General features: G+C 40.8%; 3 protein-coding genes across 5 annotated transcripts in view; 2 read left to right on the top strand and 1 right to left on the bottom strand.

The window, feature by feature from the left end:
• The window catches only part of LOC136236732 (methionine--tRNA ligase, cytoplasmic-like), a 35873-nt gene that overhangs the window by 7552 nt on the left and 1558 nt on the right, over positions 1-26763 (top strand). For both annotated transcript variants that reach the window (XM_066026974.1, XM_066026975.1), the window contains exons 5-24: positions 175-276; positions 326-404; positions 615-727; positions 780-866; positions 1690-1802; positions 1915-2031; positions 2109-2184; positions 2469-2596; positions 3125-3326; positions 3708-3782; positions 3835-3880; positions 4256-4412; positions 4459-4522; positions 4575-4692; positions 5106-5239; positions 5291-5370; positions 5425-5556; positions 5616-5720; positions 7161-7272; positions 7365-7436. In XM_066026974.1, coding sequence (XP_065883046.1) covers positions 175-276; positions 326-404; positions 615-727; positions 780-866; positions 1690-1802; positions 1915-2031; positions 2109-2184; positions 2469-2596; positions 3125-3326; positions 3708-3782; positions 3835-3880; positions 4256-4412; positions 4459-4522; positions 4575-4692; positions 5106-5239; positions 5291-5370; positions 5425-5556; positions 5616-5720; positions 7161-7272; positions 7365-7436 — 2112 coding nt within the window. The remainder of the gene's footprint in view (positions 1-174; positions 277-325; positions 405-614; positions 728-779; positions 867-1689; positions 1803-1914; positions 2032-2108; positions 2185-2468; positions 2597-3124; positions 3327-3707; positions 3783-3834; positions 3881-4255; positions 4413-4458; positions 4523-4574; positions 4693-5105; positions 5240-5290; positions 5371-5424; positions 5557-5615; positions 5721-7160; positions 7273-7364; positions 7437-26763) is intronic.
• LOC136236738 (uncharacterized) lies at positions 7844-26762 on the top strand. 2 transcript variants are annotated; one of them, XM_066026982.1, is made up of 3 exons: positions 7844-19314; positions 19364-19579; positions 19634-26762. In XM_066026982.1, exons 1-2 carry the CDS (start codon positions 19031-19033, stop codon positions 19548-19550), a joined length of 471 nt encoding a protein of 156 aa, XP_065883054.1. In that variant the 5' UTR covers positions 7844-19030; the 3' UTR covers positions 19551-19579; positions 19634-26762. The 2 variants fall into 2 exon arrangements, with proteins under 2 accessions (XP_065883054.1, XP_065883053.1); XM_066026981.1 differs by having other exon boundaries at positions 19364-26762.
• Positions 19827-21149, bottom strand: LOC136236739 (uncharacterized). The gene is made up of 3 exons (XM_066026983.1): positions 20429-21149; positions 20119-20267; positions 19827-20062 (listed from the first exon to the last, which is right to left on the bottom strand). The coding sequence occupies exons 1-3, from the start codon at positions 20530-20532 to the stop codon at positions 19905-19907; spliced, it is 411 nt and encodes a 136-aa protein (XP_065883055.1). The 5' UTR covers positions 20533-21149; the 3' UTR covers positions 19827-19904.

Genomic DNA, 26763 nt, shown 5'->3' with positions numbered 1-26763 from the left:
GTGGTCCTTCAAAGAACCACTGTGTATGTAAGACCACCTGTTTGTGTATTTAGTGTCAGCTTACCAACAACCTGTAACCTGTAAACACCTTTTTAGGCCATGAATATGGTAAATGAAATCTGTTTTTGTTTAATTTTTTTTTTTTTTTGACTTGACAATGTTTTTCCCACTTAGCCTGCTGTCCACGACTCACTTAAGAAAGGTGCCATCACCGATAGTCTAAAGGCACTTCTTATTTTGCTCGACTCACAATTCAAGCACAAGTACATCACAGGGGTAATCCATTATTCATGTATGTATTGTGTTTTAGTAAGGTTATTTACAGGTTAACTGTAGTCTGGCTGATGTGGTATTGTTTTCTACACTCTACCCTGTGTTCATAGACCAGTCACCCCTAAGCAAAGGTCAGAGTGTGAGACCCATTTAAGTAGTCCTTTCTCAGCAAATTTTATTTTAAGATGCACACAGGAATGGACATGAATAATGTTATGTTTAAAGGAGTGGATTGTGTAAACTCTAAGTGCAGTGTTACCTTACATTAAGGATATCTTCCCACTTGTTTGGGCTGTCCCTAGCACTAGGGTTGTTTGTCAGAGTTGTGTGTGTTTTTACAGGTGGCAGTTCCTCAGATTACAAACATCTCATTGGATGGTTTACTAAGTTACTGGACAACTCAGATAATGCTGTACAACAAGCGACCAACAAGAGAGGAATTCAAGGATTCTTGGTATGATTGTTTGGTACTTGTCACTGTGTCTTGTGTATTAGTTTGCTTCCAGGAATATTATAAAACATTTGATACTGCCACTCCTGGTTCCAGTAATGTAAAGTCAATTCTTGTTGTCCCTCATGGAGTACCTGAACTGGTTAGTCATTCGTTGACATGTACACGCATGTGCATATGCACGCATACGCACGCACACACTACACGAACATGTACTACATACACCATATATTGCAAATGGTTCAAGGTGGAAAAGTTTTGCAGATTTCACAGATTGTCAGTGAACCACAAAACCTGAGCTTGTGGATTTTAAAACAGAAAATTAAAAACCACGAAAGTTTCTCTGGCAAATTGTGGCAGCTTCCGCTCCATGAAACTTTTCCATCTTCAGTATATGTCCCTCCCACACACACGCGCGCACACACATACCCGCATGCGCACACACACACACACATGCATGCACGCACGCATGCACACACACACACACACACACACACACACACACACACACACACACACACACACACACACACACACACACACACACACACACACACACACACACACAAACACACTGAACTATGCACTGAGTCTGAACTGGGGAGGTCATGCTTTTGTCAAGAACAGACTCATCCAGGTGCTGGTAATATCCTGAGGCAGGGCTAGAATCGTACAGGAGGGTTACATGGCTCACAAGTAAAGGTATGGGCACCTGAAGTCCCACTTGACTATGTAAGACATGGACAGTTGGCATATGTTTCCCCAAGTTAACACCAGTATAAGGTAGGGGATATGGTGGTGTAACAGCCCAACCCAGTCTGTGATGGCAGGACTTGCATGTCTGACTGACACATGTGCTACACACGTACACTATGTCATATGCTACATCACAGACACATATACACACATACACACACTACACACACAGAGTAAGGTGTATCTTATACTGTACATTTTTTCTATAGTCAGGTGAAGATGAAAGGTCCAAGGTTACTACTGAAGAGATGGAGATGTGCAAACAATCGTGGACGACTTCACTAGACGATATTCCTCAACCAATTGAAAGAATTCATCCAATGTATGAGTGAATATTGTGTTGTAGGACATTGTTGATAGTAACTGTATTGTGTTGTATCAGTGTACTGTCATTGTGTATATTATACTAATTGTGTTACTGTATTGTCATATAGTCTACCAGCTGCTGGAAAGAAGAATATTTTGATCACCAGTGCTTTACCATATGTCAACAATGTGCCTCATTTAGGAAATATTATTGGCTGCGTTCTAAGTGCAGATGTGTTTTCAAGGTGTGTACTGGTGTGGTGTGTATTGTAGCGTGTATGTGTGTGTAATATTAATATTCTACTGTACATATATTGTTCAGGTATTGTCGTCTTCGTGGCTACAATGTACTGTATATTTGTGGCACTGATGAATATGGGACAGCCACAGAGACAAAGGTGAGCCTACACACTAATTGGTCACTATGTCTACAGTGAAGCCTGTCTGATGGTGTCACCTGATTATTATGGTCTTATCAAACAGGTGACAGAGGCCACTTTGTTACTTTTGTGGGTTTACACATGACCTTATCTCATACAGTCCAAGAGGTGACTTTATCTCTTAGTGACCAATACATGACCTTAATATTGTGACCAATAGCACACAGTGACCATTGTAGACAGGTTTTACTGTTACTGTATGAGGTTTATGCAATAATTTTGGTGGGTGTGGCTGGTTGCAGGCTATAGAGGAGGGGCTGACACCGCAGCAGATCTGTGACAAGTATCATGCACTACACAAGAACATCTACGACTGGTTCAATATTGACTTTGACTACTTTGGCAGAACTACTACTCCGCAACAAACTGAGTTAGTGAAAAATTATTAGCGGAACCTTTCTAGAATCACACTTGAAGTTTGGACGCCTTGATAATCAAGACACTTGTCCATGTTAGATATCTCTGAAGCCAGGTTACCCCACTTGCAAGGACACCTAATTGGGACGCTTGTTCCTGATTTAGTGTAGAATCGACACATTTCAACATGTTGAGGTTCCACTGCCTGTATCCATGTATGGTCTATGTACAATGTATTGCATAGTGTGTGTTTGCAGTGGGGAAAAACACTTGGAACCTCACCTGTGGGATGTGCCATATAGCTTACAAGATCAAAGGACAGCTGGTGCCCACAAAGTGTTACATATTAGTGTGTGGTTCATACCAGCATGTGCTGTTTATGGGCAAGTGGAACTTCTGTTAAAGATTTTAACCATCTGCTGTTATTCGCCTGATGTAATAGTCTAGGTAATGTATGTCTGGTATTATATTTTATCAAGAGTACAATGTGCAGCAATTTATATTACAAAGGTGACCAATAAAATGTAATTGTGATTTGTAGAATTGCTCAAGACATATTCTGGAAGTTACATCACTATGGGTACATCAGTACGGATAAAGTTGAGCAATTAAAGTGTGAGTCGTGTGATCGATTTCTTGCCGATCGGTTTGTGGAGGGTGGTTGTCCTCATTGTCAATATGATGATGCTCGTGGGGACCAGTGTGATAAGTGTGGCAAGTTGATTAATGCTGTCGACTTGAAGGTACCGTATACCTACAAATTTTCGAGCTACATAATTTTCGTGGTACATAATTTTTATAGATGAATAAATTTCAGGATTTTCTTGGTTTTATTTTTGAGGATTGTTGATTATATATAACATAAAGCTAATCCTGATAATTGTACTTTTTTGAGGCTGAAAATTGAGCCAAGCAATTGCAAATTCTGCAAAACTTTATCCCTTTAAAGATTTGTACATAGTTATACAGTAGTGTTTGTGTGTGTGTGTGCGTGCGTGCGTGTGTACATGTATGGACGTGTATGGACGTGTATGTAGTGTGTCGTGTAGTATTTGTGTGTGTGCATGTATGTACACATGACAGATGCACAAACCCTAATTCATGTGTTTTCTTTGTTTGGTTAGAACCCTCGTTGCAAGCTGTGCTCTAGCGAACCTAAAGTGAATTCTTCAGATCATATTTTCCTAGACTTGACAAATGTAATGATCACCTTATAACATGTTCATTGTGATATTGTCACATCACTTACAGCTACAACAAGGTGTAACTGACTGGTCTAAGAAGTCCTACACTGAAGGTACAGTACTGTACTTCTATACCATAAATGTACAGAATGTACGATATTGAATATAGTCCAATAACCCAGACTTGTTGAATTCATAGTTCAACATAGTAGAGCATAACTTAGTTGTGGTTATGTTGAATGTACTGTGTTTATGTTGTTAAGAGTTGCTGTACTTATGTACAAGACAATAGAGATCTTGTGGTTTTATTGTGCTTTGTATGCACACTGGGGATTTCCAACTCTTTGCAACATGTCTGTTTGCAAAACAAAAAATACGATCCAGTACATTACTTCCCGCCTTTTACCAATGTGACTCATTAAACTTCATGTGATGAATGCGAAGATTTGGAAATCTGTGTGTATGTGTGTCCTATTTGTTTTGTTCAGGAATATGGTCCCACAATGCAAAGTTGATTACCACATCATGGTTAAGAGATGGTCTTAAACCACGTTGTATTACCCGAGATCTCCACTGGGGTACCCCAGTGCCACTGGATGGCTATAAGGACAAAGTATTTTATGTGTGGTTCGATGCTCCCATTGGGTACGGAGTATCTTTTTTTCCAAAAGTTTTAAAATTTTTTTTGCAGTTATTTGTCTATTACAGCTTGTTACACTAAGGAGTGGGAAAAATGGTGGAAGAATCCAGATCAGGTAACACTTGTCTTTCAAAACAACTCCTCTGATATCTGGTCTCACATTACAGGTTCAATTGTATCAGTTTATGGCCAAGGACAATGTACCATTTCATACTGTAGTGTTTCCTTGTTCTCTAATAGGAGCCAACGACAACTATGTTCTGCTAAACAACATTAGTGCAACTGGTACAGTTACATTATGTTAGTACCTTCAGATGTTGTCCAGCAAGTTTAAGTGTAGTGGCTTTGTATAGGTGATATTTCAGTATATATATATATATATATAGCCCAAAGTGTGCAAATAGAAGGCAGCCAAAAAGCCTGCATGGGAACTCATGAAACTGAAGGAATTGGAAGTTTCAAATGATTGTGATGTTTTGGATACAGAGGTCTCTAATAACACATCTTTATCAATGTGTTCCCATCAACAAAACACTACCCTGTCTTAACTGTTAGTTTTAGTTTCAGATTTGTAGACACAGGTCTTGTGTGTTTAATGGCAATCCAGTTTGTGTTACATCTAATAACATGTGGTGGTTGAGTTTGTGTGTAGTGTCGAATCAAGACAAGCCTGGTGTTTGACCATTTCTTCTTTTCAGAGTATTTAAATTATGAAGATGGGAAGTTTTCTAAGAGCAGAGGTGTTGGTGTGTTCGGTAATAATGCAAATGAGACTGACATCCCGGCTGATATCTACCGTTTCTATCTCCTTTACATTAGACCAGAATCTCAGGTCTGACCAGTTGTATATGTGTTACAATACTATTATAATATCTTACTCTAGGACTCAGCATTTAGTTGGGCAGACCTAGTTATGAAGAACAATTCAGAACTGTTGAACAACTTGGGGAATTTTATTAATAGGTTGCTACGGTGAATTATGTTTGCAGGTGGCAAACCGGGTGTTATATTTTGCAGGAGTCTGATGTTCTTGAAGAGTAATTTTGACAGTATTATTCCTCAGATGGACTTATCTGTAGATGACCTCACATTAATTGCTCTGGTTACTCGGGAGATAAAGGCCTACATCAGCAGTTTAGAGTCACTGAGGTACTTTGTACTAAATTGTTGTGTCATTTCTGTATGTGTTCCTTGTGAACTGTGTACAGGATTCGTGATGGAATACGGTACATCCTCAACATTTCTCGTCTTGGTAATGCCCACATACAAGCAAATCAACCATGGAAGTTAGTCAAGGGATCACCTGCTGAAAAGTAAATTTACAGGAAATATCTGGTTTTTGTTGACTAGCTGAGTAATGTATGATATACACACGCCATAGAAGCCTGGGCCACTTACCATGTTATCTTTTATTATTCATCAAATAATCCATGGTTGTCATGTCATGCTATGTGGCTCATTGTCTGTTAGGGCTGGGTTTTTACATCCCTTTCACACTGTCCTAGCAATGAGTGGCCTGGAATGTATTCACAGCATCTCCTAGCTTGAGCCTCCCATTCTGGGCCCAGTAATGCTCGAACAATGTACACTGCAGTTTATTCTACCGTATACGTACAAATTTTTGAGGGACATAATTTTCATGGTTGCTTGGCTGTCCGATTATCAGGGTTGTATGCTTTAACCTCAGTGAAACAACGAGTGATCCTCAAAAACAAAACCATGAAAATCCTGAGATTTGTTGATCTATGAAAATTACATACCTCAAAAATTTGTACAGTGATATGTCTTGCAGTGAGTTAGTTCAGCATTGTGAATGTATTTAATGTTAATGATCAAGTATTTATGACTTTCAAGTAACAGCAGTGATACAACACACTGTATTAAAGCACCGTATAGCAGGATTCTTTTGATGGGGAAATTTTTCATGGATTGCTGCCATCCAAAATTTCAAGGGTGGGGAGGAATTTTTGCTTCTTCAGGATCCTTTATGCATTTATAATACTCGAACAATGTCATTTTGATCAAGCTGCAAATTTTGAGGGGTGGATAGCTGCCAATTGTAAAAATTTCCCCCTCGAAAAATACCTGCTATACGTTACTCAATACTACGTGTGCAAATGTCCCTGACAAACAAAGTACAAAGTTTTCTCAAACTCTTCAGCCTTCATGGTGTTGACAAATACAACGCTAGCAAAATGGATCACATTATCTTAATGAGTACTTGAGTACCTAGCCAAATACCATATATGTACAAATTTTTGAGGGATTGTAATGTTTGCAGATTTCATAGTTGTTTGGCTGTCCATGAAATTTTCATCCTAAAAAATTAACGACTATTAGGGTTAGCTCTGTAATAGGTAACATCAGTGAAAAACGAGTGATCCTCCAAAATAAAACCGCAAAAATCCTGAGAGTTGTCGATCCGCAAAAATTATGTACCTCAAAGATTTGTGCGTATACGGTACCACAAAATACTTAAGTATTGTTTCGACACTACATATTTCTGTAGCTGTGCAGGATTAGCTCATGCAAGTTAGTGAAAGGCCAAAGGCCTACTAATTTACAATTGTTGATTTGTAAATTTTTGTCCATTACATAATACTAATACTAGTACATGATCTGGTCCATGCAGCCTTTAAGAAAAATTTTTGGTAAAATGCAAGCAACAAACATGGATGAGAATTAAGGACATGTCATACCAGCCCCCAAAGACTCTAATAGAGCATACAGTTAGTGTTGATTACTCTCAACAGGAGCAGAGCTGGTAGTTTGATAGGATTATGTGCCAACATCACTTGCTACCTGTCTATCATGCTGCAGCCATACATGCCAGCTGTCAGTGATGAAATTCAACGACAACTACAGGTGGAGTATGTGTGTATATTATATGGTGATGTATTGAGTATTAACAACCATTGCTTACAGCCAATTTAATTAGTTGTTGGTTTTTTTTGTAGGCCCCTAAGAGGTGTAATGTTTTGTTGGACCATTTTGTGCAGTTTCTTGTGCCAGGACACAAAATAGGCAAGGTATGATCTTACTACACTGTTTGTTTAACTAGAATCAGGACATATGTCAGCGATGAGTCAATCTGGTAGTGGGATTATGGGCGTATTGTGGTGCTCAACCGACAGGCTTTAAATGGAATCAGAAGAGCCTGTGAGACATGCCTGGCTGATTTTATAATGACGGTCTTAAACCGTGACCGGCATGTACTGTTAGCATAAGTTTCAGGCTCAAATTGTTCCTAGAAAACTAGCCTGACATACTTCAAGAGACATTTGGGTCTAACCCAGCCAACAAAGTAATGAGCACTGCCCATGTCACATTAACCAATGTACCCTTGGCTAATGGAAAGAATTAAGTGGGAGGGAGGGATGGGAGAAGAGCAGAACACGAACAACAACTTCGGCAGCGTGTTTACGCAAATGTGTCTGCACTGTGTGGGGCCTACTTTGAAGTGAGCGCCTGAATGGAAGGAATGCACCCACTGGGGGTTGTCTAACCGGCTTGGGTGCCCTTACAGGTAGCACCAAGTCTGTCCTGCTAGTTAACCCTGTTTAACCTACGGTTAAACTTGCATTAACTAGAATCAGGACATATGTCAGCGATGGGTCGATCTGGTAGTGGGATTATGGGCGTATTGTGGTGCTCAACTGACAGGCTTTAAATGGAATCAGAAGAGCCTGTGAGACATGCCTGGCTGATCTTATAATGACGGTCTTAAACCGTGACCGGCATGTACTGTTAGCATAAGTTTCAGGCTCAAATTGTTCCTAGAAAACTAGCCTGACATACTTCAAGAGACATTTGGGTCTAACCCAGCCACATAAGATGTACCAGCCTTAAAGCGGAACATCAGTTTTAGCCCCAAATGTAGTACAAGCACCACCGCTATAAGCCCAATACCCACATAAGCAAATAGAGATATTTGCAGTTAACTGAGAGTGAGTAACCATTACAGATTAAAACGAGTGACATACGTAAACCAATCATTATACTACAGAATGTCAAGTAATAGTGAAAAATTAATAGTGTTCCCAGTTGCTCGGAGGATCAGACTGAACATTTGGAGAGAACTGGAGAGACCTGGGCCAACTTTTGTGGGTGTATCTTGATGTAAAGAAGATATGCCGAACTTTTCCATCGGCCGAGAGTTTGGATAGTAGAATCTTGGATACCCACCATTGCCGCAGTCGTTGCTGCGCCTCTTCGAAAACTGTGGCCAGCAAAGTTGTGAGCTGGTAGGTTAGCGGCTGTAAGTGCTGTCCTAACTTCCTTCACGAATTTTGGCTTTGACAATGGGGAACCATCTTCCCACTGGAACAAGGGACCAGGCTTATTTCCTCTTCGAGCCAGGTATCTCAGGAGAGCTGACACAGGACAAAGGTCATCACCTGTCTTACCCATGACCACCGTTACCCCCTTCCTGGCTTGATCTGTTTTTGAATGCTTGATCGTCAAGGAAATTGAACTAGGTTGATACTCGTGGTCAGCACGTAGGTCTTCAAACGACAGGTGAGTGTTTGGATCAAACTCCTTCTCTCGTGACACTGTAATTTCACCCGACCTGCAGAAGGAGAAGAAGTTAGTGGTGGCAGCTGCCCAGAGCAAAGTGGATTTGAAAGCTTCATCCTTCTTAGCAAACCAAACAGTCTTCATTTTCCGTAGGATCATGGGGGTAATTGGAAGTCGAGCTCTAGGGGCTTTTCCACGTTTACCGGCCTCTACCGATATGCCTCGGAGTATCTGTCTGAGCCGAGGCATCTGGGCCATGTTGGGGTCACCGAAACCCATTGCCACTTGGACTTGACGAACTCCTGACAAATAAGTCTTTACTGTGCTGTGAGCCAATCCCTGCTCCGCTAGGCAAGTGGCAAAGTAGCAGAGGATACTCTCTGAAGTAGGAAAAGGGGTGAGGCCAAAATCATGGCAAAATTGACTGTAACGACGTTCTGCTACCTTGTAGGTTTTGTGCGAGGAGGTCGCTAGAGCTGATGTAAAGTAGCGATGAACAGCTTTGTCCAGGACATGGACGTCCATGTGATGTTTTGGGAGATGATGGTCAGTAATGACTGAGGAATCCTTGTTGGGATGCGGGAAGCCAGTGGAACCTGTGTGAAGAAGATGCTTAAGTTATTACGCGATAGAGAATCAGCAGCAATGTTATTCTTTCCTGCTATATGAGAGGCAAAGAACCAGAAGTTGTGATATGAAGCAAAGAAAACCAGGAGTCGTACTAAATGCATCAAGTGGCTGTCTTTACAAAATAAAGCATTCACCACATGCACCACTGCCATATTGTCGGTGTGGAAGTGAACGATTTTTCCAGACCAGTGACCACCAAAGATGGCTGCGGAGATGACGATTGGGATCATTTCTTTAGTGGCAATAGGAAGATGCGTCAGCCGGGAGTTCCACTGGAAATGGAACCACTTACTGTCGTAGAAAGCCCCGCACCCCCAAGATCCTGATGCATCTGAGGTCAGTGTGATGTCTGCTGTTTGCCTTCCCAAGTCCCACAACATCGATATACCGTTCCATGTGGATATGAAAAGGTGCCACCATAGGATATCCACCTGGGTGGGAACATTCAGACGCACATGATGGGTGGGCAGGGTACCAACATTCTGGGCTGTATACAAGCGTCTCAGAAAGGGGCGGCCAGGGCGAATAACCTTAGTTGCAAACTGCAACAAGCCCACTAAGCTCTCTAGATCCCCCTTCGACACTGATCTTTCTAGTACGAGCGCAACTAGCTCCCTCTTTAACTGTGAGAGCTTATCTTCTGGTAGGCGTAACTGTAAGTTAACAGTATCTACCTCAATCCCCAAGAATTTGAGAGACTGAGAAGGCCCCTCCAATTTAGAATGTTCCATAGGTACCCCTAGTTTCTCCCATACCTTTATCAGAATGTTTTTCTGGGCTGTGGCCTCTGCATAGTCTTTTGCTACTAGGATAAAGTCGTCTAGATAGTGAAGTAGGTTGTGGATCCCTTGGTTTAGAAGGATCCACTGAATTGCATCTGCCGCAGCTGAAAAAATTTTTGGAGCAGATCGCAACCCGAAAGGTAGGGTCTGATCTATGTAGACTGAATTTTCCCACTGTACTCCCAAGAGGTGGCAGTCATCAGGGTGAACTTTGATCATCCTGTAGGCCTCTTTAACATCGGCTTTTACTAGCAAAGCACCTCTACCATTGTTGAGGACCAAGGCCGAAAGGTGGTCTACAGAGCAGTAGGTCAATGAAGACAGTGATCGAGAAATACCATCATTGACACTGAAGGATTCTGGGGATGAAAGGTTGACTATCAGGCGCCATTTCCCAGGCTTCCCTTTCTTTGGGATTATCCCAATTGGGCTGGAGTGAACATTCTTGGGCCAGAAGTATGGAGGAAGCTTGGCCATACGACCCAGTAGAACTTCTCTGTGAAGGTATTCGGAAATGATGTTAGGGACTGATGATGGCCTGTTACCAGGGGAGGTGCCCAATTGTTGCTGTCTATTAAAACCAATTCGGAACCCTTGCTGAATTCCGCTAACAATGTACTCCGCGAACCGACGATCTGGATGATCTGTGAGAAGGGCTGACCACTGGGACTGGATCAGTGGGGAACATGCCCTGCCACCGAGTTGGCACCCATGGGTCTCACTGAGTGGTCTACACGAGTCCAATGTCAACAAATCTTCAATGTACATATAGGAGTTGTTCCGTAGCATACCCCTGGTATGGAGGTCCAGGTCTACGGAAAAATAAGAACCCTCAGGTAGGATCACACCTTTAGAGGTGGAAAAGAGGGTTATGTAATCAGCTGGGTCTTCCATATAAAATATATTTTATTTTATTGGTTTGTAAAGCCTAATTTTTTATATATATTGAAATAAATACCTGTATGTATTTTGCAGGGAACCTACTGTGTGAGTGTATGAATAGTTGTCAAGAAGACCCAGGTGATATATACTGTGAAGAACGTTGAGCAACACAAGCTACAAATTTCTAATGCTGAAGTATGTTATTAAGAAAAGGGATTGCATCATGTAATGATTACAATACAACAAAAACTGGGCCGCCTTGAACCTGCAAGATCGTGCCCGCAAACAGTTCAGCCTAATCTAAATCATAAAAATCAAAGATAATTGAAGTCCGTTGTCACTACTGGCACTGTCTACTTTGACTGCTTTGGGGCTGTAGTGCAGGATGAAGCAGGATGTGGACCACCACACAGCCAACACGAGTGAGAGTAAGGACAGTTCATTCTGTCACAGCGGCCCTTAAAATTCCAACGGAAGCAAGCCTCTTTTGAACTTGGGTTGGATGATTTTCTACTTCCACTAGACTGTTGAGTAGGCCGGGTGTGTGATGACGACGATGCCAAGCGCTGCTGCGCCGACAGACAGTGGCCATAGATGGTGAAATTTAACTCACCCCATTGGCGGACGTTTCTTGCTGCTGCCCACTGCCGAAAGTCGACATCGTATTTCATCCATTGGGGACCTAATTCCTGAGAGAGTTGTAAGATGAGATGGAGATGGGCTATCAGGCCGGTAGCTTGTGTTGGTGTGGTTGAATCAGCCGAGGTTAGCACAGCCATGTAGCGTGAGAATGCTTTAAGCCATGAAAGTATGTCGGTGATTTGTCTTCGACGATGCTGTGCTTGTTCTTGATCAATGACGAGGATTTGACCACATCCCGAAGGTTGGAAGGTAAAACTCTCTGGCTGGCGATGATCATCAAGCAAAAAGGCTAAATCCACATACTTCCAACGTCTTATCCTTTCGATGAATTTTGTAGGAAGTGGAGGTAGGCCCTCTGCAATTACTGTGCTGACTCCTGTTGAAACGGATGGAGGATCCTCTTCAGAGGGCAAGCCCAGAGGGGGCAGGGCAGGTCCGGTTGCAAGGAGAGGATCGACAAGTAGGTGGAATCCTATAGCTCCTCCAGAAGCATCTGTGAATGACAGGTAATTGTTGACTGTCTTGTTATTAAAAGACGGCTGGAGGCTCAGCGAGCTGGACGGCTGATACCAAGCCACTGGCGAGACGACTTAGGTACCGCTCTGCGCAGCCGGGACTGAGTGTCTACCAGCAAGACTGGGACTAGCGTCTACCAGCTCTACCGGGACTCTACGTCCACCAGCTTGCGCGAAGGCGACTACGAAGTCTAGACATCGCTGTGGAGAGGCTTCGTGGCGTGTGCGTCAGGTGAATGATGCCGAGTGCCACCCCACGTCGCACGAGGTAGTCGCGTGACGAGGGGTTGCACATCGTGCCGGGCAGTTTATGGGTGCCCAGCCGCCCACTCGCTGTCAGCCAAGCTAAAGAAATGCGTGCAATCATGAGGTATAGCTGCGTGACTTACCTGAAGCGGGTGACGAAGACGCCAGGTTGGAAGCCGGATCTGGTGCCGTCAGTGGGTTGGCGCTTGCTCCCGTTCCGCCATGAGATTGTATCAAATCCGCCACAGCGGTAACTAGTTGCTGGACCGTAGTGGCCGAGAGTGATGGTAATGCCGGCGGTGGAGCGGTCGCAACTGCTGGAGGAGTAGAGGTTGGTGCGGTGTCGTCTGACGCGGACGAAGGTGCACCGGGGACATCATTTCCGTCATGGTTGCTCATGGCGGTGGTCGACAAGAAGAGCAGAACACGAACAACAACTTCGGCAGCGTGTTTACACAAATGTGTCTGCGCTCTGTGGGGCCTACTTTGAAGTGAGCGCCTGAATGGTAGGAATGCACCCACTGGGGGTTGTCTAACCGGTTTGGGTGCCCTTACAGGTAGCACCAAGTCTGTCCTGCTAGTTAACCCTGTTTAACCTACGGTTAAACTTGCAATGTATGTGTTTAGAATGCCATATTTTTTTGTGAGTATACATGTATAATGAGTTTGTAAATTGCATGTGTGCCTGCTTCAATGGGTTGTTTTTTTCTAACTGCATTGACATACTGTACCATTGCTACATTGTAATCATGCAGTATGGTACTGTATAGTAGGGTTTGTGCTAGCCTCACTTTTCTTGCAAGACAACTTACAGTGTAGCTGTACTGGCTTGGTACAGTACACCTTGAAATAATGTCTTCAGTCGACTTAGTCTAACACAGCTGACTCTTTTTTAGGCAGTCTAACACAGCTGACCCTTTTTTAGGCATCTATGAGTGCCCTGGGGAAAAAAAGTCTAGCATTCAGGATTTTTGCCTAGGAATGTGTAATTATACTGTGGCTCACGTTAATCACAATAAGATACCAAATACTGAAGAAAATTATTACGACAGTGATGCTATGGTAATTTCACCAGCTTACTTTCTGTGTTTAGGCTCGAGTTTAGGCTGTGGATATGATATTTTCCAGGGGGAAGGCATCTATTACAGAGGGATGTTCAATGGAAAATCGACCCTTGTTTATCCAACTGGTACATAAAGAATTCGCACAGCCTACATTTCAACCCTGTAGTCCTACTGACGTGCGGCAACAATGTACTTAATTGGCAATGCTGCAATTTGATTGGATGCACCAGTTTTCGGTAACAGTGGTATGAATCCTTAATGTTAAATAGACTGGAACCTTTTCGGGGTGCTTATAGGTGCCTAAAAAAGGGTTGACTGTGCCAGACTAAACTCGACTATGATTTACTCTGTAGCCTGAGACCTCTTGCAGCAGTACATCATGGACTTACCTTTGTCCTCCTTTGTGTTCCATGTTTTTCTCCGCTATAGCATAGGTGTTGATTCGTGGTACCACAGCAGTGGCTTCACATTTATAACAGGAATTGTTTGTAGCTGAATTTGATTGCAGAGAGCCTTCTCATACAGTTCTTCATTTCTAATGCTGAAAATGAAGGGAAATGGCTATGTAGCTTTTTCAATAATTGATAGTCAGGGAACACATTTAGAACTTAAAATTAATTTAATGTATGTCTGGTGCCCTTTGATGCTTTATGCACTGTACTAAGATTGAAATGTATAAGGAAAATATGGAATTGTACATTTGAGTAGGGATAATAAAGTAAAAGGCAGAGGAAGTCATCTACACCTGCAGCTGTACTAGTGGACGTATATTCCTACTTCAATACTATTGACGTTATAGTTGCATGTGTATGGCGACCTCTCGGAGAACAAAAATTTTTGTCATGCGTACTGAGTAAAATAACTTGAATATCGGTCTTCTAATAATTAACTGTACACCATTACCATGAGAGGTGAAATTATATCAGACCTAGTTGAATGGTGCTCACATGTGTGAGAGCTCTAATGTGACTACCCACGACAACAAACTAATAAGCTAACTGACAAAAGAATTGAGCTCACCAACAGCAAATATTTGGTTAGCTGGAATTAGGGGGGTAACGTCTTCAAACATTTTGGATTGAGATACAAGTTTTGACTGAAGAAATCCAAAGAAGTTGACTGTCCTATTAGAGTATATACAATTGACCCTTGGTTACCCGAACCCTAATGTTCCGGTAAAAAGTCAAAGTAAATTGTTTGGATAACTAAAGCCAATACATATACAGAGCACTGTTAAATACTCTAATAAAACATACACTAATACTCAAAATACTCTAATAGAACAATCATTTCCGATTTTGGATAAACAAGGAGCGAGGGTTGGATAACTGAGCATCTACTGTAGCTACAATGGTAGCTATATGCTAATAGAACAGTTAACTTCTTTTCATGGTGTTGCCAAGTTATCATTGGACAAATCATTTGAAAAAACAGTGGTGACCAAAAAAATTATACTTTAACTGTGGCTTTTAAAAACACTCCACCTTTTCCACAGCTTGGCCATTTAACATTAATTTGGTGTGATATCACATCTTGTATATATTTGTAAGACCAAAAGTACTAGTCTGATGTTTAGGGGTCCTAAGTTTGATCCCCCTGACTGTTTTTTGTTTGTTTTGAGACCCTATCTTGTCCAATTATAACAGTTGCTATGTGCACTCAATTTTGCAAACAACCTTCCACTAGAACTTTTTTCATTGCTACAACTTAATTTTATACAAGCTTAGAAACAATAATGTCTCCACCATTCAATTCTAAGCGATTGTTTTTATGGTTTTTTGTCTTATAACTCTGTAGTTATTGCTGTGATTCCTGTCAAACCACAAAACGTTTAAGCCATATATTTTTCTCCCTGAAAATATCATCTTTTGCATGCCTTAGCAAGGCCGGAGGAGACGGTTCAGTTGGACAGGCCCAAGCCAGACAAATAACCTGGAGCTGGGCTAACTAGTTGACCAGCTCAATCTGTATTGCTTCCATGCAATTGTGTGCTGTCCATGGACAATCCTATCTACACGTAAATTTTATAGATGTTGTTGAAATGCATGGCATGAGTAGTTACCTATAATTTCTCAACGTACTAAAGCTCATAACTACATGTACAGTACTTTAATACAATTACCTTACAGCACAGCATAGCGTTCACATTGTTTTGTACAGTGAGTAATGATTGTGGGTTATTTTAGGAATTATCACGTGGATGGTAGGTGCTTCCTAAACCAGCACACTTAAATCACAATTCAATCTTTATAAAATAATCGTTAGAATTTCTTGGCTTGTCACTCTTGGTTTCTTTTACTGGATGAAGGGCTGGCATTGACAACTGATCTAGGTGCTTCATATTCCACGACAGGAAGCTGTACACCCATACATCACATGGCGGCCATCTGGATGAGATTTTGAGTAAAAATCACTCTTCAATTACCCAATCGTTCAGTCGAGATACTCCACATTGTGCCATTTTCGAATAGTGATTGATCTTGTGATTGTCCACCAGTATTATTTCATCACAGACTATACTCTTCTAGACAAACCAGTATAGAATACTGCATTTTTGTAGCTGTGTAGTATAGGCTTTTTATTGTAGCTTCACTGTATAGATAGCTGTCCAATCATAAAATCATAGGCTATTCTATTGAACTTCTAATTACTAGCTATACAGCCAGGTCTACAATTGCCTACCTATTATAGTATAGAAAGTCTGAAGAACAACAAGGTATTATTAGCTAGGTGATTTTAGCATATTTATATAGCTAGCTAGCAGTTAAAATTGCATATCTGAGTATATAAATTTTGAAAAATTTCCTTGGGGGGGGGGGTGGGGGGCATGCCCCCAGAGCCCCCCAGAATGCTCATACTTCACAGAGTGTGCCTCACACATTGTGCAGCAACTCTTCTCTCAGGCAACACCATACATATTGGTAACAATTTCAATGGCCTGACCAACTCAATTTTCCTTCCTCCGGCTTTGCTTGGTGATCAACTATTTTTTTCACTGTCCAAAGTACAATTCTTGACCTAGGCTGTTGTAAACAAAGAAAGGGCTTTAGCATAAATTTGCTGGCTATGCAGTGTGTGATCGTGAAGTTTGCTTATATGATATCACAACAGTGTTACAACCAGAATACTAAATGGTTGACCTTTTGCGGGAATATTGTACTCCAGTGGTTGTAATGATACTAAGTAATCTACATCAAGACTCATACACACACTACATAGTACATGAGTAACACTACACACACACACACACTTGTCATGTTTTGTCTTGTCTGTCCACTGCCTCTCAGGTCATGTGGTCCTCCAAATTGAAGGAAGCAAGACTGGCGGTTGGTTCTGTATCTTGTTGACAAGTTTTTGTTGGTCCCTTACATCTGTGCACTGCTAAGCCACCTTTTACTTCTAAACCATCTCTCACATACACCACACTATGCTGCACCCTGTTGGTCTTGCACAAGCTTCTGCCGCTCTACTAAATATTTGTGTTGAACTTTATCTGCTTCTCTTCTAAATGTTTTTCTACACTCATCACACCTAACTTTCCTCAGTTCTAAAGTTGTTTGCTTTTCGTGGTAGGCAGATTGATAATTAATAATTCCTTCGGTATATAATTTATAACTAAGTACAGTATCATACCAAGTGATGTTTGCTGCAATCTGGTCTTTCTTTACAACATCTCTCCATTTTCTCTTTGGTCCACATCTTGGATGTGTCTTCTTCTGTCTAAAGTTGGTTGCATCATTCCTATCTTTCAAACAAAAGTTGTAAACATCTGCAGATTCCGAAAAACATAATCAGGCTGTTTTCCTTTACAAGACCCTAACATCTCATCAGCAGACTCCATGAGAGCAGAACGTAATGCTAGCCATTTATCCTCGACTGAACCATCCACTAGCCATCTGTCACCTGCCTAGTCCACATCACATGTGAAGTACCTCTCCTTTACACATTGATCTCCAGCCTCTTCACAACTTATCAATAACTTCGACGATCATATCTAATATATTGCTTGCCTAGGTTTTGGAATTTTCCATCCCCTCCTCAAAGTTGCACTCAGAAAGTGATGGTCAGTATTGCACTCTGCACCTTCCTTCACATCTATACGGTGCTATTGTTTTGACTTTGGATGTTGCCAAGTTGCTTTATGAATGTTTTTTTCATGTGTTAGTACTAAAAATGATAACAATTCTCTTTCTGCGTTATTCACTTCACCATAATCATGTGGTCCTCTCACACTACTCCACTGATCATCATTCTGTTCTCTACACCCAACACGTGCAGTAAAGTCCCCCAGTAAAATGTAAGTATCATTAGTTGGAAACCCATTCAGGATGGAACTGATTTTGTCATAAAACTTTGTCTTCTCTCTGCTTGCAGCTCTTGTAGGAGCACAACAAGAGATAACATGTAGTCTAGTGCTCTGCGATATACTGGTAATACTGTTTATCGTGATAAATGATCATAACCGATTATCATATCGTGACATCCTTTAATAACCAATATATCAAAATACTGGTATATCGATGAATACCAGTATAGGATTGCTTTTAACCCAGCTAGCCTTTGGTGTTTAATTACCCAATTTGTTGATGGTTTAGCACACACCCTAAACATAACTTGAGGTTGTCACATTACAACACATGCCCACTTGTACTGAATATATTTTTTGGTTTTTGGGATGCATACCACTTCATACTAGGCCCAAGAAATGATGCAATAGTTACAATAACAAGCTAACTATATATCGATATACCGCGATATTTTCCTGTTACTAATACCGTGTATTCAAATTTCAATACCGCCAAGCACTAATGTAGTCTTGCATCACCAAACTTCAATGTAAGCCTTCCACTGACTACCTGCCGCTTTTCATGCATCCACAGTCCAGTCAAGAAGTACAACAGCTATTCCTTAAATTATCTTCATTGGAATGTCTCACTCTTCCAGATGTTAACACCATGGCATTTCTGAAGTTGTAAACTTCATTACCAAACCATTTAGCCTATTGTAAACCCACCACCTTTGTCTTATCTGCTTAAAGGGAGGGAGACATGGAATTTTAAAATTCTTTTTTATTTCATTACTGTATTGATTTAATACCCTTATGTATGGTTGTACATTTGAAATTTAATTTACTGTATGATTTGTTAATGAAATACATGATCAAAAATACTTCCGGGGTAATCTTATGTTTTAACGCGTCATAAGTTGCTGACGTCAAAGGGGGAACGCTGCATGAATGAAGTTTACATTCCATGGAAGAATCAGATCTTATTAATATTTCAGTCATGTATTAGAAAAGTAATAGGTATAGAAAGACTTTGTTATTGATACTTCCAAGTCGTCAATGGATTCCTGCTGTACTACTCCTGGCTTGAAATCTTCGATTGATTCCCAAGATATTTCCGATGAATATAGCGATGTTTCCAGTTTAGTCTCTAGCGACAAAATGAGCATTTTCAGTGAAGACACAGACGATCATGAAGACACCGAGGAGATAACCGGAACCTCTCTTGAACCTTACCAATTCGAGCCAATAGATGCTAATGCTAGCGATACAGACCAACTGACTGAGGATGAATCATCGTCTGATGAAGAGCTACTTGGGAAATTGCCCAATGATATGAACTGGTATGACCATTCTACCACTACTTGTCAGCTAATAATACAATTCCCACAGGTGTCACTGTGGCAATTGTAAGATGATGCCCACTAGAAGAGAATGTATATGCTGCTGCTCCATTGGTGAAGTGGTAGACAAGATGGAAGAAATTGGTGCTTCATGTATCACTGAAAGTGAAGGATTCAGTGCAGTTTGTTTAAACCAGTGGGTCCTGCAGACTGCATATTATCAATACAGACAATAGTATGGCAAGTATAAAGAATTCATTCATGAGTACGTTACACTGATATGGCACATTCCCTTTGAACCTTTTAATTTAATGTGCAGGCAGTACCGATTCACAAGTTACCGTCAGCTGACTCGGTACTGGGGTTGGCTGGGAAAGTCTGTAAGAATAGTACTACCAAGTTGTGCTGTGGATAAAATAAGGCACACCTTTCCTTCAGAGACATATGCAGGCTTTAAGTACCCTAAATTGTAATATTACTGTATATATAATAACAATAATTATTATATGTATATCATGTAAAATTCATGTATAATGCTAAAGTGAATTATACTGTTATGGGCAAAATAATGATATCCAAATATACTATACTTAAGTAGTGCTAAATCGACTTTTGTGCTGTTGTATTGCAGTTGCTTTGTCTGGTCGCTCAAAAGCAGGCCATACTGGTTTAGGATCTTCTTCTTGCAGATCGCTTCCTCTTGTGTTGCATTGTTTGATGGTTTCTTGTAGTAGCTGTTCAACATAACCTACATGCATATCATCAACCATATGATCTAAATCAAATAAACCTTATTTCTCTTACCATATGTAGCTTTCACATGAACTTTGCATACAAGATAACCACCACTCTTATACTTAGGTTGTATGACATCATACCGTTCCACACCTTGCTTTGTGACTGCTTGAGGATGGTTACTGTTTTCATTAAAATGCAATGCTGCTGGCTTTAACCTGCAATGATAATTATGTAAAAGCAACTTTATGCCTGCAGGTTAGGTCACACAATTAATGATTAAAGGTGCAAATAGTTAGCTCACAATAGAGAAATTAACACACCAATCATTACATTAACACTAAATTGAATGAATAGAATGAAGTGACTAATACATTACCTGCTTTTCACTCCCTTGTAAGAAAAAGCAACTGCCAAGTTAATCACAACATTGTGGAATGACTCCGAGCTAGATGTCTGCTGAGCACCAGAAAGGCGGGTCATGTCCTTCAAGTGTGTTGAATTGGTCAGAAGAGATGTTAGCTTCTCACTTGCTTTTATGTCTATTTAATAATGTACATGCTCAACCATATCACTATATATACACTGGATATGTCCTACCAAGAGTTCATAATATAAAGTAGTAAGAGAGAGTGTCCAACAGGAGTACATTCCAGCAAATACACTGAGTAAGATAGAATATCAACACCTTGGTTTGTACAAAGGTTTCACCATCTCAACACATATCAACACTTGCCTTCCACCAGCAAATGTGTCAATTGGATCAAAACTTTCAAAAGTCTAATTTTACTCAGTGTGTTTGTACAGGCTATATTGACAGTTTGACACTCTTCCTTAATATTGTATATTATAAACTCTTGGTCCTACTTATGTCTTTAAACCACTTTTTCTTCCTATCTCGACGTCTTAATCTACCATGAGAGCACTTGAAATTTTGTACTGTGCCTCCTGTGAACATCATGCACATGGTTGTCCAGTGACAACCATTTGGCTTGCACAAGTTCACTGTCATCATCAGGTGTTCTGGACACACACCAATAGAGATAGTTGATGATGCTCTTCTGTCATTCACTAACCAATTCACAATCCTTTTGTTTGCCCAATTTCTCTAGTTTTTTTTTGCAAAAACCTAGATATATTTACCAGTTCTGATTATTGCAACAGGTACTGCACCTTTTGCTACATGCCATGTATCGAAATAGTGTTTGATGTGTGGGTGTGCTTCATGTATCCATTTGTTGATCTGCCTATGCCTGTCTGTGACAAGTACATCAATTGCAAGGTTATGGCCTTGAAGAAAGTCCATGCAGTGATGAAGGCCCTCCTTCTCCATATGGTAGCTTCCCTTAACTTCATTGCTCTGTTGTAAATAATTTAATTTACAGTTAGTATACACCACATACTTCACCATATGCTGTACCTGAACAAGCTGTGTATTCACTGTTTTATTAAGATTCAATTCAAACATGGAATATGATCCATACTTGGCACTGCGTCCAGGGCTATCAGATCTTCCATCATCACCAATAACCAAGCCTTGCTGTTTCTCTTTCAGTTTGCTAAGGAGTTGAAATTGGTTCTTCTCCTAAATAACACGAATGGCAGGGTGAAGGTATTTTTTCTGATGTCTAAAAAACGTTTTTCTACTCATTGTATCACAGTGAAGGGTCTTAAATACTCTGAGTGCCTTAGCTGGTAAGGAGCCAGTAAACAGAATAGCAGCAGATGTCAGAAGATTCCCAGCTGGAATGTTACGTATATATGGCTGGCTTTCCCAAACAAATGTATTATTACACTGGCTGCATGCTTGCTTGATGCTGAGGAAAGATCCAATCACATGTTGTTTGATGGAAATAAAGGTACTGCCACATGCTACACAGGTGGCAAACAGCAACATGAGGGCAGACTCAAATGCCAGAAAAGTCAGTTGCTTTTCTACTAGAATCTGTTCTTCATCTTCTGATGTAGTGGACTCCCAATTCATGGTGGATTCTGTTGGCTCTGTTTCACTCTCTTCTTCTTCCGTAAATTCAAAAGTGTCTTCATCCTCAACCACTGGTGCTATCACTCCTTTTTTAGGAGTCAATGTCATCGGAAGATGTAAGAGATTACACTGTACTCCTACATCACACATCAGTGGTGCTGCCTGGACACCTATAACCATGCATGTTCATATTACAATAGCAGGCAACATTAATTGATTCCTACCGAAATGAGTGACCTTAGGGACAATTGCAGCCTGAGTACGAGCATCAAGAACATTTGGGATAGTCTGGACCCCAAAGCTTGTGTACTGAGGTTGTGCAGCCTCATCCACAGATTGCAATTGGCTAGAACCAACAGAAGTATCTTGCTGCTCTGACTGTGCATCCATCATTTCTTGTACAATCTATTAATATATAAACTTAATAATTGGCGGTTTAGTAGCTAGTTATATTACCCTAGATCTATTTTCTCATATGCAGTTCTTTTCTTTTCTACTGGGACGGACACTTCCTCACCAGGTCTCTTACAGCTTGAACATTGCTGTCCCATGTTGGTGACAAGTACTGTGACAGATGGTGATTGTGTGGAGCTCGAGGTGGAGCTGGACTGGGCACGAGGAAACACAGTTGGCACAGCATTTGGCTTTAGATGCACTCTTTTTTCAATCCCGAATTGTGTTGCTATAGCGGTGCCCTCTTCAAAGCAGTCACTCATGAAATGATTGCTGCAAATAACTGAGTGTTGACTAGGTCCTGGCCAGTTACTATGAGTTCTCTGGACTTGCCTGGTCCATTCTAATCATAGCGAAGAGTCTGTCAGAAAACCATGCAAGCTTACACCATCCTGGTGAGTCTTAGAACAATTCATAGCCACACAGCGCTTAACCATTTTAACTATCACAGCAAAAATAGTGTTCCAATACTACATATTCTAACCTCGTCTTTATTCAGTATTGGAACAACTATTTTAAAAAACTCCCTATAACGAGACAAAACGAACCTCAAATCTACAAATGACTCTAATGTTATTCACTATTGAGTGCTGTGGTCTATTTTTGTTTGAACCGAGGTAGAATTTGTGGACTATTGGTTCCAACAACAAAACATAGACGGAATAAATACAGTCAGTATTTGTGTATGAAATATGCTGTGTATTCACCTCAACTATGCTCGCATGTTGGCACTCTTATCAATATAACTACACAGCTGTGTTCAACTTGTAACGTAAGAACACATTTTTACCGCAACCCGGAAGAAGCCGACACAGTGCAAATAATCCCATTTTAGAACACCGTTTTTTACTCAGCATATTATATTTTATCAAAAAACAAATCATACAGTTGTACATATCATTAAGCATTGTGGGTCCATTGTGTATCCTAGTCTCAAACCATTCAAAGCTTAAATTTCCCCTAACTCACCCTAACTTCAGCCTTCGTGTACTCATGCAATGACTTGACCAGACCAACCACATCATCAGGCACTCCCAGCTTCTCCAGTACCACCCACAGTGCTGCTTGCAATCATATGCCTTATGTATGTCCACAAAGACAAAGTACTGCTTAGAATTATGCTCCATCACCAGCTGTCTGAACAAAAAGATCATGTCCATACAACTTTGTCCCCTCTGAAAGTCATACTGGGGCTCCGGTAAAACTCTTGTTCTGCAAGCTTCTGTAAACAGTTTTGCACAATGCTACTAACTAATTTGCCAACTACATCTAACAGAGCAATGACCCAGTCACCACTTGTTTGCCATTGGTCGTGTTGAGATGCTGTACTGACACATAGAACAATTTTCTCATCACGTATATAGTTAGAATTCTAGATAGTACCCAACCTCTTATACCATGCCTCCAAACTTTAAGTGATCTATTCTTTGCTTCTCTAACTGCTTGCTTTGCCTCCCCTCTATAGCCTTTGTGAATGTAATAAGATTTTCAGGCTTACCTGTCCTGGAGTAAGCTGTACTTTGACGAGCAAGCAATGGTTGCAGATATTCCGGAGAGTCACTGGTTGGCAATGAAAATCCCAACACATCATGGGCTGCAGAAGTTAAAAAAACTTGCCACTTATCTTCTAATGTTCCATCCTCTGACCATGAATCATTGAATCCTGAACTACAGTATCCAGATATAGCGAACAGATTTTAAATGTAGGTTATGAAGCCTGCATTAATGGCCTATGGGAAACACGCATACATACAAATTGCTAATTACAATAGTTATTACAATACTTATACATTGTTACCACTACAGTTATAATACTACAAGTTAACAATCGCATGATTAAGGTTGGTGGGGATTGAACAGCAATAACATGGATATAGGAAGTGGTATGTACAGGCTCTCCCAGAATTACAGTTGTCAGTAAAATGAGTCCAGAAGTTTTTAAGTGATGCTTGATTGTGTCAGTAGATAATGATAAGTCTAAGACTGGTTAGTAGTTATAAAGTCTTGTGATTCTGTTGAAGTAAAAATGATGTTGAGTAGCTGTTGATGTCCTTGGGTGAATTAACTTTTGTGGGTTTCAGACGTAGTGGTACAGTGATGTGATGATTGATGTTGAAGTTACGTGCCTGTTGGTGATTTTAAAGATTTTATAAAAAAGTTAGGTCATGAAGTTCATAGATATACATGAGTGGAAGTAGATTCAGTTGTTCCAGTCTGGATTAGTAGTTATTTAAGATGTTTTTAGTGGCTCTACATTGTATTTGATATCTTATTAGTTGTGGTCTTCATAGTCGTGAGCAGTACAGGAGTTGAGATTAGACTTAGTGTAATGTATAGTAGTTTCTTAGCATTAATAGGATTAGTTTAAAAGTGTCTGATGAGTGTTAGTGTTTGATAAGCTTTTGTGGAGATGATATTATAATGTGTCAACCAATTAAAATCAGGTGAGAAAGTTACACCAAGATCTTTATGTTGCAGTAAACTTTTGATTGGATTTACTTTAATGGTATTAGTTGGATGATCTTATCAGTTCTACATCCCAAGGGTACTACATTGAATTTATTGTTATGAACCAGTGGCTGCATGGATGTGACTGTTCACAAGTGGGCATGGAACAGCTAATGACACTGGGAAGGAACTGCTTTTCCTTCTATCGTGACATCAAGCCACATGATGTATCACCGTGAAGAAAGACATGCAGATGTGTGCTAAGGTTTTGGGAAGTCACATCATTGTAATGTTTTAGAAGAGGAAGCCATCAAGTGAAGGGGTATGATGTTGGGAAGTATTCATCGTCAACATTATCATCATCAGTATTTACTCCTGGAACCAACATGAGCATCGTATTGCTCTCATGTTGGTATTGATGTCATAGATGCATTTAGCTGGTAAAAAAAGTATCCTCCAGTTCTAGTGGATGCATTATATGTAGCCACCTCCATCTCCTGTATAGCCCCCACAGACCTTTAGTTCAGTCTTTTAATCTTCACCTCTTATGGCCATTTCTAGCAATATCAATAGAGCTCTTTGTATCCACCATGGAATGCACATTCCATAGCTGTTCTCCAGAGGAGGTTGGAAGCGTGCACGTGAGCCCAATGGCTTTGTATTGAAAAGCATACTGGACGTTTTTGGGTACTGAAATACCTCCCGTTTGATGAAATACGACAGGTACATGGCATTGGCACAATAAGCCCCGTTAAACCCCACTGAATAAGATAGTTTTTTAAAAACTTGGGCTACGTATAAATCACGTGAGGTCTTGCGCCAGGCCACGATGCTTTAAATGTCTTTGTTGACGAGCTAGAAAGATAGAGATAGGAATCCCACTCGAGAAAACAGTATGAATAAACACCCAAGAAGTCATCCTATGTAGTGTACTTCACTAATACACTAGTGGCGTGCGCCCTAGTCGGGATCACACAAGACTAGAAAGATAAAGAAAGCCTCCAGACGAACGATAGCATCAACTGGCCACCACAAAGAAGGCTGGAAATGAGATTCTCACAGCCAACATTCAATGCTGCTGCCCTCCTTCACGCTATACCCTGCCTTGCAATCTCAAAAATGCAATTAACTCGAAAAAATTTTCGTAGCGCTTATTACACTTCCGACCTCCTCTGGCTGTTCTCACTGTGTGCAAATTTCTGATGGAAATCACCCTGTCAAGTATGCAACACCCACAAAAACGGCGAATGTCAAGCGACACCATCAAATGGTGCCCTGGGCTTAACACACAACCACCAAACTTGTGAGAGTACTTTAGCTGTCAGACAACATTGCTCGCGTGGAGGTAATACTCATCAAGGGAGTATGTGTTTGTATGCTTGCACACACACACACACACACACACACACACACACACACACACACACACACACACACACACACACACACACACACACACACACACACACACACACACACACACACACACACACACACACACACACACACACACACACACACACACACACACACACACACACACACACACACACGTATGCATGCACACACATGAAATGAATGTCAAGATGCGTAGTGATTGTGTGAGAGATATTGCATTTAGTTATGTAAACTTCTCAACAACATATCAGTTTACATAAACAAAGTTGAGTGGATAGGGGCTGAATGTATACAACTCAGTATTACTAAATAGAAGAGAAATAATTTAGATCTAAACAAATGTCATGAAAGTGTCAAATAAATAAACCCATAGATGAACATCATGTGATCAGTATCATAATCTGGTAGTAATGTGACTGTGTTGCTATGTT

Source organism: Dysidea avara, chromosome 10 (assembly GCF_963678975.1).
Source record: "Dysidea avara chromosome 10, odDysAvar1.4, whole genome shotgun sequence".
Classification (NCBI taxonomy): Eukaryota; Metazoa; Porifera; class Demospongiae; order Dictyoceratida; family Dysideidae; genus Dysidea; species Dysidea avara.
The sequence above is the reverse complement of the archived record's forward strand: the minus strand, read 5'-3'. Positions and strand labels throughout refer to the sequence as shown.